We start from the raw sequence: 21,279 nt of genomic DNA, 5'->3' as shown, positions 1-21,279 counted from the left end.
CAAGACACTGACTCAAAAAAAAAAAAAAAAAAAAAAAAAAAAAAAAAAAAAAGGTACACATATCTCATAGCTATCCAGTATTTCCCTTTGTTCTAAAAATAATATAAGAAACTATAACCCAATTTTCATTACAGTTCAGTGAAGCTTTGCTAATTGGAGGAGTTTATGTTCAGATATTTTTTCTGGCAACCACAAAACAATCATAAAATTTGCTAAAAAGCACAAAAATCTACTAAATATAAAAATATTTATAGATACATGCATTAAAGTTTATGATTAAATAGCAATGAATTAAAATAAACTGGCTGGGCATGGTGGCTCACACCTGTAATCCCAGCACTTTGGGAGACAGAGGAGGTGGATCACTTGAGTTCAAGAGTTTGAGGCCAGTCTGGCCAACATGATGAAACCCCATCTCTACTAAAAATACAAAAATTAGCTGGGTATGGTGGCGCACACCCATAAACCCAACTCCTTGGGAGGCTGAGACAGGAGAATGGCTTGTATCTGGGATGTGGAGGTTGCAGTGAATGGAGATCATGCCACTGCACCCCAGCCTGGGTGACAGAGCAAGCCTCTGTCTCAAAAACAAATAAATAACAATAAACTAAATGTCCAGTAATGCATGAATACTTGAGAACATTTTTAATAGTCATATGGGTTGTGAAAATGTATAAGAATTAAAAATGAGATTTTATAAGACATTCATAAAAACAAAAAAATGCCAATGGTAACTGTAAAAAGAAAGATACAAAATTTAAAATGTAGTAAAATCTTACATTTGAAAGAGAGGCAAAGCTTTCTTAATTTAGGAAGAAATGAAGTATGGATTATGGAGTTCCCATACTCATTGGAATCTTGGTGCTACCATTGATGAGATTTAATTCTGTTATTATTACTATTACTTGCCACAGGACCTTGCTCTGTCACCCAGGCTGGAGTGCGTGATCATAGCTCATTGCATTCTTGACCTCGCAGGCTAAAGTGATTCTCCCACTTCGGTCCCCGAAGTACCTGGGACTAAAGGTATGTGTCACCACACCCAGCTAATTTTGTAATTTTTGTAGAGATGTAATCTCACCATTTTGCCCATGCTAGTCTCAAACTGCTGGACCCAAGCAATTCTCCCACCTTTGCCTCCCAAAGTTCTGGGAATATGGGCATGAGCCATAGTGTCTAGTGAGATTTTTTATTCTGAACCAGGTTACTTAACTTTCCTAAAACAGTTTTTTCATATAAAGTGTGAATAACTGTCTTGCCAGATGGTTCTGAAGATTAGGGGAAAAGTAAATCGAATGTGGTACACAGTAGTCCGTCAGTAAATAGTGCTCATTTGGTTTATTATCTTGTTATTTGATATCTGGTTGAAAAACATCTGAATGTTTTTGCCAACCCAAAATTCATAGCTTGAAACCTAATCCCCAGTGTGTTAGCATTAATAGGTGAGGACATGAGGAAGTAAGTAGGTCATGAGGGTGGAGCCCTCATTAATCAGATTAGTGCCCTTATAAGCAGCTCAAGGAAATTTGCTGGGCACTTCCATCATCTGAGGATGCAGTGAGAGGACATTTGTGAGGAGGAGGTCCACATCAGACATGAAATCTGCCAATGCCTTGACCTTGGATTTCCCGGGCTCCAGAACTGTGAGAAATAAATGCTTTTTGTTTACAAGCCACATAGCTTATGATATTTTGTCACAGCAGCCCAAATGGACAGATATAACTAGAAGAAAAATATGAAAATGTCTGTTTCCTTTAGATCTGGTAAAGGGGTGTAAACATTTTTTGTACCACTTTTTTTTTGTATTTTATATCTATAGTGAGAAAATGTTACTTTATAAGATCAAATAAATTTTAAAGCATTCCTACTGTTAGTATAACCACAGCTTTGAATGCACACTTACGGTGTCCTGCACTGAACCTATAAGGAGTGGTGTTAGATGGTAAGGTGAGTACGTAGAAAGGATAGATTTCACAGCTGTGCCATCTGACTGATACTACCACTGTGTCTCAGTACATGTTGTGCCGAATACCACAGATGGGATAATTTATAATAAACAGAAATTCATTTGACTCATGGCTCTGGAGGCTGGGGAGTCCAGGATCGAGGGCCTGTATTTAGTTAAGAGCATTCTTGCTGTGTCATAACACAGCAGAGGGCCCACATGGGCATCACATGAGCAGGAGAGAGGATTAAGTTTCCAACACATAACCCTAGGAGACACGTTCAAACCATAGCAACCTGGATTTTCTTGAGATGAACAATATTGCTCTTCTTTGAGTTGTGATTCATAGTTTTATTGGCATTTTTCAAGCAAGTTGATAGGATATAGAAAAGTATGATGTGGAAGATCATTATGAATTATTTAAATGTGAGAAAATATATTTAAAATATTTCATTAAAATATTAACTAAATTTCTACAAAAGGAGGTTGGTAAAATGATATAATTGCAGCAACTTTTAGTGTTTTAAATTTAATTTACTTATGTACACCAAACACATAGCACTAATTATGCATGAGGCACTATTCTAAGAACTTTTCATGTATTAACTCATGTTTAAATGTTTGCATTAAATAGTGATTAAACTCAATATTTACTAGATCCTATGATGTAGATACATTATCTTCTGTTTACAGATGAAAAAACAGATACAGAGAGGTTAAATAACTTGCCACTAATATCCAATAATACACAAATAGTTGAGACTCATTAATCTGAAATAAAACTATGCTAATGATGAAGGGTATAGAATGCAATTAATAAAGCATAGGTTTAGGATATGAACCCAGGCCATGCCATTAACTCTAAGCTTGGCTCTCTCATGCTGTAATTTTTTAAATTTATATTTAAAATACCCACTATTGCTCCCTCATGTTGCATATGTTCAAGCTTTGGTTTGTTTCTTCCTAGTCCCATCTAACAACCACATGAAAAACAAAAGAGATCTAAAATATTCTGCTTAAATGTCCAATAACCAATTTGGAAGTTTGTGTGAAAGATGAATGCTTACTTAGAAGAAAACAGGTGCTAACACTTTTATTAATTTCCTCCTTGGAGGATTAGATAACTTCAAATAGTATTTGTAACCTTTATTTCTTTAATTTGTGAAAGACATACTTCAATTTTATAGTACTGAATGTCATGTATTTTTTAAATTTATTACTTTTTCATGAACATCATGTTATTATTCACCAGAAAATGGGCCATTATTATTGTACTTGTGTTAATGCTGAGCCTTTGTCATCATTTTCATTTTAATTCTATCCTTGGTAATAAAATAGTCGATATGTTCCTGCATCTTTTTTCCCTAGTAGTGAAAGTGTTACTTCACTGAAGCAGATAAGCAGGACAGATAATGATTATTATATGCACAGTGATCCTTATAATGGGGAAAAGTAAAATGTTCTTTGATCACTCTCAAAATTGGAAACTGACTGAATTTCATTTAGAAAACAGCAAGTTCTTTTCATAGGTGATATTCTCTAAATGTATTTAAAGACTAGAATATTTTCCCTGAATCCTGGAAAAATGTGTCAAATTAGATCCACATAGTAAAAACTTGCTTATTTTATGTAAAGTAGAAAAATCATATATAAATCATATTTTGAGTTAAGTAAAGATGTCAAGAATGCCTCCCCCCACCAAAAATGGCAATGAATTTCTCATTTCTTTTCTATATATACATAAATGTCAGGAAAGCTTGAGAGTATCGTGGTTCTTCCTCTTCTATGAATTTACTAAGGTCATGCCAATGTAGGCAAATTAGACAGCGCAGTTAGTAAATGAAAGACACTGATCCTAATTTTGGGTGGGGGAAATGATGAAATACATAGATCAAGGCCATTTTTCATGATCTAGTTCACTTAAATTGCTCTAAACAAAGAAATTATAATTCATATAAAATGCAAAACAATCTGAGGGACAAAACTGCAGCGTATAAATAATTTTACACTTGAAATAATCAAAACCATTTATATCTTGTAAGTGCTTGTCATCTACAGCGTTTGCTTATGACTAGGCATTCCTCTGTTGAAGGAAGTTCTAGAGAAGAGTATCTTTTTCATTATACTAGTGGCACATTGCTGGTCAGAATCATAACTTCTTGCCTTATTTAAATTTAGTTAAATTCAATATATCTACTGAATCCTTATTAAATGCAAAAATGACTAATCTATATACTTTCTTTCTATAATGTCCTCATGCTTTTTAGCTTATAGGTTGAAAGACTGGAAGAAAATAATTAAAGTTACTGCTCACAAAGTCCAGTATGTATAGAAACTCCTATGTAGCAAAGAAGGATCAATTATATATAAAAATAGAAACTGAGAAATTGAAAGTATCTGGGACAAGAATTAGATTCAATCAGACTGTCAGAGAAGGGCACAGAAAATTACGCAGACGAGATTTTGGTAGAAGAAACAGTATCAAGGGAGAATGAAGGCCATGTACTGAAGAAAGACAAAGAATAGCCATGTGATATTGTCAACCACAGAGGTAATTGTTTTAGTCATGTTTAAAAGATATTATAACACAAATTTTGAAAAATAAGGCTCGATGTGTAGAACAAATGTCATGAAATGCTAATGAGTTAGAAGATCTGCTTATTCCACACTGAAAGAGAGGGAGAAAATGTAAGAGAGAGCTTGTCATCTCAGAATCATGAATCTGAAATGAAAATATGCTAATGAAGGGGACACTGCCTGCATTCCAATGAGATTTCCATGGGTTATATAACATATAATGGGGGAAAAGTATAAAAAGATGATCTGATGTTACACCAAATGGTCATGGTATCCCAAGGGGGGGAAAAGTGAGACTTGGGATAGGAACATTTGGCAAAGATTGAGTAGAGGAAATATAATCACGATACCAAGAAGGAGTTCACTGTTGAACCAAAAGGTGGAAGACATGGGTGGAGGTAGCACATATGTTCCTGTGAACTCACTTCTCTTAAAATAGAGGAACTCAAGCAAATGGTTCATCCTTTCTCATGTGCCACCCCCTCTCCTCCCAATATCCTACATGGTAATAATCTAAAAATTAGAGAACTTAGTTTAAAATAAATATATAGGAGGATCTTAATTCCCAGATGCCCCTAAATATTTATATATAAGGAAAATAAAAAGAGAAAGAGAAAAAAATCTAAACGAGTTAAAATAAAGGCTAAAACCACTTCCCTCATAGAGTATGCTTAAGATATCAATAACTTTCAACTTATGTAAGTTGTTTTATAGTTCAAATAATATATGATTAAGATGACAACACCTTCTAAGTGGTTAATCCATAAGTAAACAAGCACTTACCCTGTGGCTGGCGACTGGGATGGTATATCTGAAGGTCAAATGGCTGTGCACTGGTTTTCTGAATCACACTGACATTCTGCCCTGTCCACTTATTGGCTTTGGACAATGTGTTGGTCCTCCAGTCTGTCCAGTAGACTTCACTCCCATATAGAGACACAGCAAAGGGATGGGAAAGGTATTCATGACCTCGGATGATTTCTATCATGTTTGTTCCATCATAGAGGGCTGAATAAATAGCATCTGACCTACAGAAAGGCAAATACATGAGTACTTTGTCAAAACTCATTCAACTAATCCAGTGACATAATCATATAACTCAGTTAAATGACAGAGGAGGTATTTTATGAATATTTTTATGGGTTTGTATTTGATTTGTGGAAAGAAAAAAAAAATCCACTCCCCAATTTTAATATATGTATACATGATACTGACATGTTAGGAACTTTCCAATGTTGTAAATATTATCTGAGGAAAGTAAAAGAAAATCCAGAAAAAAGATAATTTTTTAAACCTGGCATCTGTCCAAACTATCCTTTTCTCAAAGTGGTCCACAGTTAGTCCATTAGGCCAAGCCCCAGTTTTCATGTCTTTGTAGATGGTTTTTCTCCCAGCACCACTCATAGAGGCAGATTCAATGCGAGGAAAATTTGCATCCCAGTCTGTCCAGAAAAGAATTCTAAAAAAAAAAAAAAAGAAAGAAAGAATGCTATTGTTTTAGTCATTAATTTCACAGATGTTTATTGTGTGCCGACTCTGTGCTAGGAACTGGATAGGTGATAATTCACAAGAGAAACAGATGTATTATCTACCCTCATGGGGTTTATTGTCCAGTGGAGGAGACAGACTAAATAAGTACATAAATATATAAGTCGTGAAATATTTTGAAAAAAAAATTGCTATGAGAGAGAATAGCAGGTGACTCACCTACTTAGAGAAGGTAATCAGAAAAAAGCACTTTGAGGAGTGATACTTATACTAAAACTGAACAATGAGATGAGCAGTATAAAGAGCATGGCAAGTAGAATAAATAACATATGCTAAGGCCCTAATAGGGAAAATAATGTGGGCTATTTAAGGAACAGAAATAAGGTCAATGTATCAGAAGTATAGTGAGTGAGGAGGAAAGGGGAGGAATATGAAGTCAAAGAGGGTAATATATGGGGCTTGTAGGGTAAGATCATTATTTTGGATTTTATTTTAAGAGAATAAGAAGTGCATAGTCCTTCGGTGGACTTTAAGTAGAGGAGAAATGTTATTTGGTCACATAGTAAATTTATACAGCCACAGTGACAGTTTCAGGAGACAGACTAATTCCTAGGCAGTCAGGGATGGGTCCCTGGTGAAACTCGACCTTCAAGCCAAGGGCAGTCTAAAGTCTGAAAACCACACAGAATTCATGAACCATGGTGAGAACTTCTATCCATGTCTCACCCACTCTCTCTTAATTGGTTATTTCTGAATGATGACTTAACCAATTGAATGATTTATTTTCCAAGCCCATCCACAAACCAATTAGCAAGCATTCCCCCATTTGAAGCCCATAAAAACCCCAGACTCAGACTCATAGAAGGCTACTCACTTCTGAGTACCCTCTCGTTGAGAGCTTTCCTTTCACTCAATGAACTTTACTCTTCATAATCTCTCTCCAGTATCCATGTACCTTATTCCTTTTGGTCATGGAACAAGAACCTGGAGTTTGCTCAACTGTGGAACTGAAAGAGTTATAATGCTTCCTGCTTGCTGAGCTGCAGGTGGCAGGAGGAAAAGAGCTGTAACACTCCTGCTTGCTGAAATAGGGGAATAAAAAAGCCTTAACAATAGTGAAGAGATGGTATATCTGTATGTATACGGGTTATACTGTACCAGATACTACAGATATACTGTCTAATCACTGTGGCACCGTGATTATTATGCAGAGAATAGATAATAGTGGGGAAATGGTATGAGCATGTTAAGTGATTATATAAAGGACCAGAAAAGATTATAGCAGCCTAGAGTATGGTGGTGGCAGTAAAGGAGAAAAGTGAATCAATTCAAGATATAATCCGAAGGTAGAATTGTCAGGGCGAGCCGATGGACTCAGTGTAAGAAATGAGGTTAAAAACAGAATCACAGGAGACCATCAGTTTCTTGTTTTAGCAATCTCAGATTGAGGGAAGGAGAGGGCATATAAGGATTTCATTAAGTGAAGCATATAAGGATTTCATTAAGTGAAAAGGAAAAATGGAAGAGGAACAGATTTCACGAGCTTAGAATTAAGTATTGATGGGTGTGGACAGTATTGGGGCTCAGAGAATAATATGCCAAAGTATGATGCTTTGGCATGCTGAGCACTTTTGATTCCTTTTCCAAGTCCACCCACCACTCAGCAAGCATTGGTGCCTTTCGCATGCTGCGTACTTTTGGAAATTGCAAGTTCATAGAAGCTGCCTTTCAAGAACATTCTAACCTTTTCTTCTTTCTCTCTTTCTTACCCCAAACACAAGGGAGGAGCTCTTTCCCTGGAAGTACCCTTATTTGACTGAACAAAACCTCTTTCAAAAGAAATGCAATTGTCTGAAAACCCCTCCCTTGGAATTCCATTAAATAACGAGAAATAATTAAACAACAAAGATGAGAAAAGACTCATCACCACACCCAAACAGATTTTTCATCTATTGTTCTGAGGGAAGCTCAGAGATTTTTCTGGGAGGTTTTATTTGCCTGATAAGACAATGTTTGTTCTCTGTGAAGTTCTGCCCTTTACCTGGAAACTATAGCCACCCCCCTCAGAGGTCGGAGGAATTTTGCTCCAGGACATTGTCTATTCTTTGGGCTCATTCAATTCCTCTGAAAATTATTTACCACTCCTCAAAATGCCTTACATTCCCCATTTCCCTTGCCCTTATGAAAAGGGTATATAAGCCTCAACCATCTGGCCTTCTGATTCTTTTACTTTGTACGGGTCCCATGCACACTTGCACATAAATAATTCTGTATGCCTTTTCTCCTGTTAATTTCTAGCCAGTTTGTTTCAGGAGACTTGAACCTTCAGAGAAGGAGGGGAAAATTCCCTTTACTCTTACGGCAGTAATCAAAAAGAGAAAGTAATATTACAGTACATTTTTCTATCAGGTCTGGCAACGTTTTGTTGATAAATGATAAAATAATGAAATGATTAAAAATGTTCTTCATTTATGTATAGTTTTGTCATTTGTTGACTCTTTTATTATTCTGTATAATCCTTGAAAATAGGAATTTGGTAAATTATCTTGTAAAATGAAACAATGCTTTGGAACAAAATTTAAAATTCAATTAACCCATCTTCCTTTAAAAGTAATTATGTCTACTTAAGGAAATGTAAAATGATGTAAACTAAGCATTCACCATGACTTCAATTTTTGAAAAGAACATAGTCTCTTATAGGAAACAGGAATTACAAATATGAAATGATTAGAGGACAGTTCAAAATATTATATTTATAAACAATAATCAAAACATTATAAACAGTAATTACATATGCTAAAAGAGTATGACAAAAAAGGGAAGGATGATGAGAGTGGAACTTCCTATATAAGTTAAAACACTGACATTTGGTAAGTGTTATTAGATAACTGCATCAGTGTTAAATAGTGGTAATGTATATGCATTTGTATAAAACAAGCTTGGATCAAAGTTGGAATTTGTCACTTACTTCTGCATACTTAATCTCAAACCCCATTTTCTCAACTGAAAATGCAAACTATCATAGTACACATTTGTTGGGGACATCAGGTGAGATAATGGATGTAAACAATTTACACACAGAATGATTAGCACAGAGAAAATATTTGTGTTTGTACATGTATGCTCACACACATAGAGAATAAATATTTTTTAAAAGGAAACTTTCAGTCTTGCTAACTGATGAAACAGAGAAAGGGAGAGAAAGAGGGAGGAAGAGAACATACAATGATTTAAACACCAATGTTTAAATACTACAGCAGCATTTATATGAAAATAGATGAAAAGTAGATTAGTTTTATAAAGTAAATCTGAGTCAAAGCCATGAGAATATGATTCAGGGCAAGAGATCATAGGATTAGATTCATCTCAGATCATTTCTTTCAAACAATGGGTTTTTATTAGTTATAAATCAAGCCCTTTCTCATTTGATAGTTGATACTTCTGAAATAGCAGCAATTTATCCTAGCTGAAATATGGTAACAAGATTTTAAAAGAATATTTTGTAAGGAGCTCTTAAAAAATTCTTTTTAAAAAAAAAAAAAAATTTCAGTTTCATGGACATGTGAAAGCAAAATAAATTTTAGAGATTTTTTATTTTGACTACTAAAGGGGTTTATTTACATAACAAGGCTAACATTTTGCTATCCAGGCCAAACTGAAGGAGCAATGGCTGACACCCCATGCTGCAGTTTGATAGCAAAGGTTCTGCCTCCTTGTTTTTTTTTGTCCACCATGACAGCCTGGGTTTGGTTCCTAAATTGCTGCTATTTCAGAAGTACCAAGTATCAAATGAGAACGGGCTTCTCATTTGATACTTGGTACTTCTGAAATAGCAGCAATTTATCCTAGCTGAAATATGGTAATGAAATTTTAAAAGATTTTTTTTTTAAGGAGCTCAATGGTTAAAAGTCAGCTTAATTAAAAGCTAACATCCAAGATGTGTGTGTGTGTGTGTGTGTGTGTGTGTGTGTGTGTGTGTGTATTTAAAAGGCCTTCAGGTTTTTTTCCTCTCTCTCCTAGGACCTTGTCTTTAATTTTGACCCAAAGTTTTTTTCTCTTCAGTTGACTGAATTCTGTTTTCTTCATTTACTTCTGCTGTCTCTCCCTTCTCTCGCACTCTCTGCTGCGTGAGGGACCTAAAATAGTTTATAATATCCTAGGGTCCCTTAAAGAAAACAGGGAAGGCACCAGCCTCCCTTTTGGGGAAAACCCTCTGTTTTTCCTTAATGAAAAGAAATGTAAACAGACAAATTCATCTCAGCTCTTAAACTGCTTGCTTTTTTATTGTATCACCTGATTCTTTTTGACTAAAGTAGCTATTGCAACAAAGGCTACTCTTTGTTTTTTAAGGAATTGTATAGTTTAGACACTTAGAAATGTCTATGTTTGAAAAATAACTTTTTTAATGAATTGTAAGAGCATCACATGGTCTAACCTCATAATAATTTTCCCTTTTTGGAGACTCATGATTCAGTGTGGGCTCTACCCAGGGCTCAGAGATCCAGTTAAAAGATAGTCTATATTTAAATAAAATTGATCTCCTTATACAATCCTATGATAGATTTCTTAAATTTTATATTTGATTTGGCATCCATCTTTAATTTTCCTCTAGCACCACCAGATTTTCCTCTCTGTACCCTATGATGTAAATTTTGCTATTTGATTTTCACCTGAGTTGTTTCTTTTAATATGAAAAATGAAGGCTATTTAGCTGACAATTGCTTAGGGTTGTGAAACAAGTTATCAAGAATCCAAAAGTCTATGACTGAAAAAAAAAAAGTCTTTATGAACCTATAACAGGTATTTCTATCGGCAAGCCTAATGTGTTTATATATTTATGTGTATGTACATAGTGTTTCACTATTAAAAATACATACAAGAGCTATAATTAGTTGGTTTAAGAAAATAAAAGCATTTGAATCAAATACTTTATCAGGAAAAAAAAAGACTACACAAATGCTTTTTCAAGTTTACGCAACAAGTAAAATCTTTAATAAATAAGCTAGCTTTAAAATTAATGGTAAAGTAGTTGAAACATTAAGAATATCTTAAGAATTGCTAGAATACATTTTTTGTTTGCATTATTAATCAAGCAATTTCTTACTTATCTCTGCGAAATACTATAAGCTATCAAAATTGGCATAGGGTTTACAAAACTATAAACCCAGCCCAAGACAGAAGGATCTATGCTTGTATTATCTTTAATAAATAGGACTGATACTATTTTAATAAAAATAGCTACATCTTGAATTTAGTAAGATTCCATCACTTCTAATCTTGTGGCTTTAGGCGGTCTAGTCCACAGGCACTAAGGTTTGTTTTGGGCAAGGATTGTAATTGTCTTTGTTTCAAAGCTAAAGTATAAACTAAGTTACTCCCAAAGTTAGTTTGGCCTGTGCTCAGTAATGAACAAGCTGCGCTTTCGTAAAGCCCTCTGAACTGAAGCTGAAGAAAATAACAGGTACCTATTTTAAACCACATACATAAGTGACTTTCGTTCCGTAATGTGGCCTACACTGATTTTCCAGGATCGTTCTTTCGTTTGCTGTTGTTTCTCTTCCCCTCTTTTCTCTTCACAGAGCATGAGACTGCACAACCTGCTAAAAGTGAGCTTTTCTAATAATTCAGGACCTACCCATTTAGGAATAAACTAGCCATGAGAGAACAGATGAGGCCTGAAAACAGTGACTCATTTTTTTCTAAAATGCTTTCTTCAATTTTTTAAGAAGAAAAGGGGGGAAATATGAAAGAAAAATAAATCTTGGGGCCCCCCAAATCACAAAGCTAAAGGAAAAAGTCAAGCTGGGAATTGCTTAGGGCCAACCTGCCTCCCATTCTATTCAAAGTCACCCCTCAGCTCACCAAGATAAATGCATTTGCCTTCTTTACCAGGCGGCAGTCAGAAACTCAGAAGCAGGCCACCATTTGTCTCGTATCTACCTATAACCAAATCTTTCCAACTTTGCTTTGAGTTGTCCCACCTTTCTGGATGGAACCAATGTTCATCTTACATATGTGGATCGATGTCTCATGTCTCCCTAAAATGTATAAAATAAAACTGTGCTCCGACCACCTCTGGCACATGTCTATTTTTGTTTGCATTTATTAATCAGTTTCCTGAGGCTGTGTCATGGACACATGCCCTCAACCTTGGCAAAATAAACTTTCTAGATTAACTGAGACCAGTCTCAGGTTTATGGGGTTCACAGACAACTTTAGTTTTATGTATATGGCTTTAATTCTAGTTTCACAGCTTTCCACAGCTATGGTTGTAGAAGCATATTCAGAAAAATAATACCTAAATTGTTTATTGTTTGATAATGAAATATGTGAATAAAATAAACTATTGGGAAAAGATAAAAATGAACATTCATATACCAGAGTACAATGTACTAATAATTGTTTAAGCTAGATAATGGCTACAAGACAGTTTATTATACAATTCCTTCTAGTTTGTGTATTTTAATATTTCTATAATAAAAGTTTAATAAAAGTGTAAATAACTCAAAGAAGTAGATACAAATTTTTTTAAATGTACCAGATGACATTTAGAAAATTTCAGTGTTGGGGCTTATTTTCCAAAAATATTATGTTTAAAGATAAAATTGTTTTGTATAAAAAATATTAATTATCTGGAAAATTAGCATGAAATTATTTATAAGCAAAATTAATTACAAAATAATATAATATGTTGCCAATTAAATAGAAAATGGAACAAAGGTTAATATAAGTTGATAGGTTATTTAAATAACAAAATGCCTTTCTTGAAAATAATGAATAGGAAATAGATTACGTGTCTCAATTCAATTAAATTTTGAGTTCACACATCTTTCATTGACAACAGGTTGTTATTTGTCAGCTGCTTTTAAACTTAGCATTAAAAACAAAAAGATTTCAATAGAAAGAATACAAACATAGCATCAATCTAATTTGTAGTGTTATCTCCACAAACAAAGATCAGTAGAGAGATTTGAAAGCTTAAAAAAAAATAAGAGTCTGGGCATGGTGGCTCATGCCTGTAATCCCAGCAATGTGGGAGGCCAAAGTGGGCAAATCACTTGAGGTCAGGTGTTTGAGACCAGCCTGGCCAACATGGTGAAGCCCTATCACTACTAAAAATACAAAAATTAGCGGGGCGTGGTGGCATGCACTTTTAATCTCAGCTACTTGGGAGGCTGAGGCAGGAGAATTGCTTGAACCTGGGAGGCGGAGTTTGTAGTGAGCTGAGATCTTGCCACTGTACTCCAGCCTGGGTGACAGAGCAAGACTCTGACTCAAAAAAAAAAAAAAAAGAAAAGAAAGAAATAGAAAGAAAGAAAAGAAAGAAAGAAAGAAAAGAAAGAAAGAAAGAAAGGAAGAAAGAAAAAGATTGATTCTTGAAAACAAACCATGAATTGGAAGTTATAGGCAGTACGTGAGTATTTGTGGAGAAGCCACCACTAGATGTAGATAAGGCTGTACTTGACACTCTGCAATGATAACACAACGACTTCTGATGCATTATCTTTTGCCTGTATAACAATTGGGAAATTGGTGTCTACCTTGAAATGCTCTATCCAGTTAAGCTTTTTACAGTTGTGGAGAATCCAGCTATGTATCAGTAACTCCGCAATTCTACATTCTCTATATTTATATTTACTAGAAATAGGCACGTGGACTCTGAAACGGTTGTCTAGTGGGAGAAAAGTATGGCTTGGGATACTTTGATTCACTAAAATAAGTGGTCCCTTCATTTCTTCACTAAACCTAGCAGTGTTAGCATACTTCTATAGTGATAACAGTTCAGTTATTATGACAAATGAAAACTAAATACTAGCTTTATCAATAGAGCAGGAAGATGTCATGCAGTAGCACAAAAATAAAGGCAATGAAAGTTCAAGAACTGAAATGAGTACCTTGTAGATTCTGCACTCTCCAGTGCTTGTTAGTTTCTAATAATAAGCTTCATGTTTAAAAGGGGATTCATGGACTCTTTCAGGTCACCTTAGCAATAAGTGCATTACCTTAAAATAGAATGAAAGAAAAATGGCTCCTCCCTAAGACTCTCAATTTACCATCTTGGAATAGTTTGTCACTTGGGACACCAGATCAAAATCCAGAATACTGAAGGAATGTGGCATGATGACAGATATGTTTTATAATGCAAAGTGAAGGTTGGTGGATTTTATTCAGGGGAAGCAAAGTAGTCAATTAAAAACACTTCATATTGGCATCTGTAAAAAAATGGTCACAAAGACCTTGATTGCTATAGAAACTTCATATGAAGTAAATGTGTTTTGTGGGGCTAGTGTTATGGCCCGTTTTTTTTTTTTTTTTTTTTTTTTTTTCAGCTGTGATAAGGGAGAAAAGTGGTTACTTGGAAATCTTTCTTTTCATTTGTTATTGTAAACAAAGTCTATAGTTTTACCCATTAGCTGTCTGTCCTTTACTGTATACTTTGCATTTTAAATATATCCTTGAGTTCCTATAAGTTGCATATAAGCAAAGTCCATTTATATGTATGCATTCATTTATTTAACATTTATTGAGCACAAGTATATATTTTAAGGGGTTTAGAAATATTTTACAGACTGAAAACAACTTCCCTTGCCATCAAAAAGCTTAAGATTTAGTAGAAAATATCACAGTATTCATATAAATCATATTTCTCAATAATCAGTGGATTTTCTCTAAAATTAAAAATTTCAAAAGAAATTTACATTACTTTGAAGCTCATATCAATGCTAATTCTCAGCTTCCTTATATGTTTTATTAATAGTTTGAGAAATTAGGGAAAACCTTATGTTTATATTGTACATACCACTAAGACAGTAAGCTGAGTTTAAATAAAATTATATTTTAATATGCTTTTCTTGTGCTTGGCTTGGCTTTGCTGTACGTGTGTGTGTTTGAGTGTGTGTGTATGTATGTGTGTGTGCTTATTGTTGCTATGTTCTAAGCCTACCTTGTGACAGGTCCAATATTAAACTAATCTCAAAACTTTTTATCGAAATATCCAATAAACTTGAAAATATTTTAATATTTACATTACATTTTTAAATCTAAAAATTTATATTTTAAAATGTGCTTTATGATGTTTATATAAACTATATATCTTAATCATATCAACCTCTGTAAAATAACTTTTAACAATAAAAAGCCTATCAAATCATGACACAAAAATCTGTCAACCTTCCAATTAATATATAGAGTTTAATTAATTAGTTCTGTTACTCAAAATCTGGTCATTTATGCTAGAAACTATTGTATAAGCAGTATTTTGTTACCCTATTTTTAAAAATTATTTTATTACCACTGTAATTATCTTAATTGGCCTCGAAGTTTCATAGCAGCAATTTGTGATGGAAGGTACCAACTCCCCCAGAAGCATTTCTGAGTTTCCCCTACTTTCAGGCTAGCTTTCGGTAGCAACTTTCAACTCTTTGGGGATATTTCACACTGAAATAGTATTTGGTATTTTCACTTAAATAATATTTGTAGATTGTATGTCCTTTGTGTCTTTGTTTTCTGTCTTTATTCTCAGGTTGGATATTTTCAAAACTGAGATAAATAACTTGATCCTAGCATTGTCAATATAATATCAATAGAAAATTAAGCATCAATTGTAAAATCTATCTTGTTTGGTGAGACTATTTTTAAACTTTCATACACCTGTTTTTTTTGTTTGTTTTCTCTCTGTGTCATTTATAATTTGGAATTATTCATATTTTTCTTCTCATGTTGGTACATGTGCTAGGACTACAATCTTTTCCAAAATATTACATTTATCTTATTCAGAAAGTTTCTCATGCTGGCACAACTTAGGTATAATAGGTAAAACCTTTACATCAGTAGTTGGAACTGGAGATAAATCCCCAACTGATAATGAGCTAACACCTTTGTGGGAAGTATAGGGTCAGTATCAGCAATCTACTTGTACCTCAGGAATGAAATGTAGAAAAATAAAGGCATGTCTTATTAAACATAGCAGGCTCCTTCCTGGTAAATTGTTATTACAGGAAGTAATGAGTGAAATAGGTAAAATGTAGAGTGCATAACCTAGAAAATACAGTTCCAGGCGAAGAGAAACAGCTACTACTCAGCTCATTGTTATCAGATCCTCCTATTTTACAAAAGAAGGCAGAACCAGGGTTTTATGTAAAATCTCTCAATATTTTAAAATTTGACCACTAATTCAAGTAAATGTAAAACCCTATGGAAAATAAAGCAAACACATAAATAAGGTTTGCCAATTTGGAACCCTCCTCTAGACAAGCGCTTTTTGCTCCTTTTATTTCTGAGTCAAAATTGAGGAAAAGAGACGTAAACATGCTACTCAATCTATTTACGTCTGAGTTTTAGGCACAGACAAGAACAAAAGTCAAGAGTGTGTTCAGGAGAGTGACTTAGACATAGGCTGTCTTTTCTCTTTTCTGTATCTCATCGGACTGCCTCTTGGCTCACTCCCTTCTCACTGGAGCTCCCCTCTCATTGGAGCACTCATTGGTACTCCCTGGACTTGATATTACTTAAAGGTACACACCTCCCAAAAAATTCCTTTCTGCTAGCCTTTAGATTTGACAATGGCTTTTGATTTACAAAACCATTACAAAGGTCATCACTGACAGGAATAACAAAGCATTCTCATATATCAGTTGCATATTATCTCCCATGTATATCATCTCCTTAAAAACAACTGAAGGAGGAAGATATTATTATTATTATTATATTATCCCCAATTCAAAGAATAAAAAACTGAAATCTAAGGGAAAAGAATACACTTGATATCACCAGAGTATAAGTGACTGGGCAAAAACAGGAACCCACATCTTCTGGCTGGAAATCCAGTGCTCTCTTCTGCTCCTTTACAAAGGAACACAAAGGAAGAGGGGCAGTGACCCGAGTTACTCAACATTGAACCTTGTTTTCCAGAATCATACGCTTTGTCTTTCAAACCTCCCAATAGTCAATATCTCACCACTGGACTCCTTCAAGCTTATTTAAATTTTCTTTTAAAGTGACTCCAAGAACATAAAAAATAAATAATGGGTGAGGCGGTTAACATCTGTGACTGTTTAGAAGAAAGACTGGCCCTGTAGTTTGCAACCATTAGAAACAATTACAGCATCTCTTTGGCAGGGCAAAGAGAAATTCATTAAATTACTGCTTTGAAAAAGATTTGCAATAGCTTCCAATAGGGCCTAATGCCCACATTTAGAAAAAAAAAAAGACATTTTGAGCCTCTAAAAGTACCTATGTAAGCAATCCTATAAACAAACTTGTGAGAATAAACGTAAACTAGTTGCTATATACACAACTTACACACCCACACTCACTTCCCCCCACACATATACACATACATAGGCACAAAATAAGCTCTTTGACTCATAATTGATGACATAATTAAATTCAATATTAATATTAAATTGAAAGACTATTTTTTATGCCAAACTCAATCTGTAAAAGGTGAACTTCTTTACCCATATCTTGGGTCCAAAGCAATGGCCCTTGGGTGTTCCATGGCTCCTGCTATTAGTGTAGTTCTTAGGGAGCCGTCTAGTTTGGCCACTTCGATTTGGTCCAGATTACTGTCTATCCAGTATATGTTTCCTGCTATCCAGTCGACTGTCAGGCCTTCTGGAGTAGCCAGGCCATGCTCCACAACCACTTCAATGGCACTGACACCTACAAAAGAAGGGAAATCAATATGTCTACCCATTCAAGGAATGTGTTAAACACAAAGGAAAAGGCCTCCCTGTTATCAACAGCACAAATTATTTCAATGTGATTTCAACTTTGAGAGAATGCAAATGTGTTATTTACCACAGACGAAACCAAGTAGTCTCAAATTAAGCATTACCAATCTTCCTTACCAGAAATCTTTAATCTAGTAAGTCCTTTCAGTATCAATGGAATACAATTTTTAAACAGCTCTGAGGCTAACAACAACATTGAGATTGCAAAAAAGTTATTTCTTGTTTTTGACTTTTTTATACAGAGCAAGGGATTTTGGAAACAATATTATTCTGGTTAAAATCTGTGCAACTTAACTCAAATGGTGATATTCAAGGTTAGAATAAAAGAAAAAGAAAACGCCCACCAGAGCTAATATGCATTATGACTAATCAGCACCTACTTTTTCTTTTTCTCTTTTGGGAGGCATGACAGATAACAGTTACTACTATAATTGCCCTTAACAAAGATAAACCCCAGATTACCCCCTTCCACACCAGGAACCATAAGACTTGCAAGATACAATAAAAACGTAAATAAGAGAAAAAGGTCTGAATAAATTTAAGCAATTTGGTTATGTCTACCAATATACTTATGTATCCACTACTTAATTTCTTTCACAATTAAAAAAAAAATTCTTTTTTTTTTTTTGAAGATAGGGTCTCACTTCTATTGCTCAGGCTGTAGTGCAATGGTGTGATTATGGCTCATTGGAGTCTCAACTTCCAGGGCTCATGTGAGTCTCCTACTTCAGCCTCCTGAATAGCTGGGCCTGCAAGCGCATACAACCATGCTTGGCTAATTCTTTGTATATTTAGTAGAGATGGGGTTTTGCTATGTTGCCCAGGCTGGTCTCAAACTCATGGGCTTAAGCATCTGCCCACTTCAGCTTCCCAAAGTGCTGGGATTACAAGCATAAGCCACTATGCTGCCCAGCCAAACATTTCATTTTTTAAACACATTTTCTAATAAGATAAATCATTGTAGTTTGTAACATTGCTACCACAGTAATGTTTTTTGTTAGACATGAACAATGTGTTTATGAAATAGCTAACCAATTAATCCTATAAATCTAAATCTATCTTTTTAAATCAATATATGACATAGAACACAAGTTCACGTATTATATTATGTGCTTTAATATGACCATTTTTCAAAATTGCAAAGGTGATTTAGAATGGAATTAACAATTTCAATTTGACAGAGATACCTTACCCTTGGAATGGCACATGGATGCAACATTTCAAGAGAAATATGTATTTTTGTCAAACACTTTTTTCTCTTTTTTTTTTTTTTTTTTTTTTTTTTTTTTTTGAGATGGAGTCTCATTGTAGCCCAGGTTGCAGTGCAATGGCACAATCTTGGCTCACTGCAACCTCCACCCCCCAGGTTCAAGCAATTCTCCTGCCTTAGCCTCCTGACTAGCTGGGATTACAGGCATGTGCTACCATGCCCAGCTAACTTTTTTTAGTAGAGATGAAGTTTCACTATATTGGCCAGCTGGTCTTGAACTCCTGACCTCAAGTGATACACCCACCTTGGTGTCCCATAGTGCTGGGATTATAGGCGTGAACCACCACACTGGCTATTTATGTCAAATACTTTCTACTCAAGAAAGGATTAGTTTAGCCAAAAGAGGTAAGTCAAATTATGGCAAAAACATTTAGCTCCTATAGTAGTCTCAGTAATACTTTTTTCATTATGTTTTGAATTATGTTGAAAGATGGTAGCAAAATTTAAAAAATTATTTTAACTCCTTAAAATGTGACTACTAGCATGTAACACCAAGTCTTTTTTTTTTTTTTTTTTTCTCATGTAAATAAATTTTTTTGCCATGGGCCTATGGAAAAGTCCACTATTGAAAATGGTTAAGACTTTTCAAAAGTCCACTATTGAAAATGAACAGCACAAGCATCACCACTTCCTGCCCCCAACAGATGCTCACACATATACTCAACATCCCTGATTTTACATATATGAGGGAGGGGATAAAAAAACCAAAGGTCAAAGAACAATCAAAATTTCTTCTAATGTGTTCTTCAAATTTTCACTTAAAAAAGTAATCTAAACATTAAGAAAAATTATAACATATGTACCTCCACTTTCAGAAAGCTTTCCTCGGTATATTCTGTCTTCTACAACATCTGTCCAATAAAGTAAACTTTGATTGAAGTGAAAATCAAGTGCTATTGTGTTTCTCAATCCAGGAACAAGTAGACTATAGTCTCTTTTGTGAAGATCAATCCTTCTGATCTCGTGACGAATAGAAAAGATGATGAATGCTTCAAAAGGATCTGAAATTAAATTTATTTTTAATAGGCTTATGAAAATATAAACTCTAGTAAGTGGAATAAAATGCTAGGGATTGAAATATATTATTTAAAAGTATAATTTATTATATGATTCTCTGTCTTAAAAGAGCAGTTTCTTTTAATCCGAAATTTAACAGAAACTTACAAAACTTAGGTTTATGTGTATTCATGTGAATAGGTATTAGAGAGTTTTTATTCCTTGGATTTACATACACCAGATACTGATTAAAGAATAGAAGAATTATTGCCATACAAAGACAAAATGGGAGATTTTCTGTTTTTTTTTTTTTTTAGAATTTCAGCTGACAACTTAAAGCTCAGAAACATCACCATAGGAATTGCTAAGAATTGGCTAAAACTAACTTTGCTACTCTGAGCTAACTATCCCATACTTACAGATCCATAGAGGAGAAATATCCAACAACAAAAAAGATTTCTGTAGTTGTTGGACTTATAGTTAGGGAATGCTTCCCATAAGAGAGAAGAGGGCAGCTTTCTGCAGAGTCTAAAAACATCATAACTCTATCATTCCTCACAAACATTTTTAGCCTGAAACAGGTCTGAGTAGGGAGAAAGGGAAGAAGCTTTGAAAACGGATATGAGATTAAAGTATCTTTTAGTATTTTTTTGTGCCTAAAAGAATGTTTCAATATCTGAAAGTTACTAAAATTACGTTCTTATTTCAAAAATGTATCAAACCCTAAACTAATTACTGTGAGACATACTGATGTGTATTGTGATCACTTAGATATTGCAGTTATTTATTGCACACTATTGTCTTTGCTGTATGACATTATTGTGAGCAGAGCTAACTGAAACAATATATCAAAAACATGTACAGAATAGTTCCAAATAGCTCCCAATAAAACAAATACTCTTAAAATGTAATATCCAGGACTTAGCACTTTTAAAATAAAGAAAATGTTTTTGTTGGATAAAGTTGTTTAAAAGAAAAAATACCTAATTTTGGATTAGCTCTAATGTTAGTCTTTGATACAGTTTGAATTAATTTTTGTATATGGTATGAGATAGGCTCAGACATCATTCAATTGCATGTGAAAATCTAGTTCTCCCAGCACCGTTTCTTGGAACGGTGATTTTTTTCCCTCCACTTATGTTCAAATTCATCTCATACCATAGACAAAAAATAACTCAAACTATTACAGACCTAAATATAAGAGCTAAAATTACACAAGTATGAGAATAATACATAGGTGTAGACCTCAGTGACCTTCGATTATGCAA

At 34.3% G+C, this 21,279-nt stretch overlaps 1 protein-coding gene across 1 annotated transcript in view; it reads right to left on the bottom strand.

Annotated features, from left to right (window-relative positions):
- Window positions 1-21,279, bottom strand: part of LRP1B (LDL receptor related protein 1B) — a 1,560,879-nt gene that overhangs the window by 599,984 nt on the left and 939,616 nt on the right. Inside the window, exons 25-28 of the mRNA XM_064382912.1 lie at window positions 19,819-20,016; window positions 17,470-17,674; window positions 5,817-5,981; window positions 5,306-5,550 (exon numbers count right to left, since the gene is read on the bottom strand). Coding sequence (XP_064238982.1) covers window positions 5,306-5,550; window positions 5,817-5,981; window positions 17,470-17,674; window positions 19,819-20,016 — 813 coding nt within the window. The remainder of the gene's footprint in view (window positions 1-5,305; window positions 5,551-5,816; window positions 5,982-17,469; window positions 17,675-19,818; window positions 20,017-21,279) is intronic.

This window comes from Aotus nancymaae, unplaced genomic scaffold, assembly GCF_030222135.1.
Source record: "Aotus nancymaae isolate 86718 unplaced genomic scaffold, 86718_ANA_hifiasm-v0.15.2.pri h1tg000029l, whole genome shotgun sequence".
NCBI classification, from domain to species: Eukaryota; Metazoa; Chordata; class Mammalia; order Primates; family Aotidae; genus Aotus; species Aotus nancymaae.
This window is presented reverse-complemented; position numbering and strand designations above follow the sequence as displayed.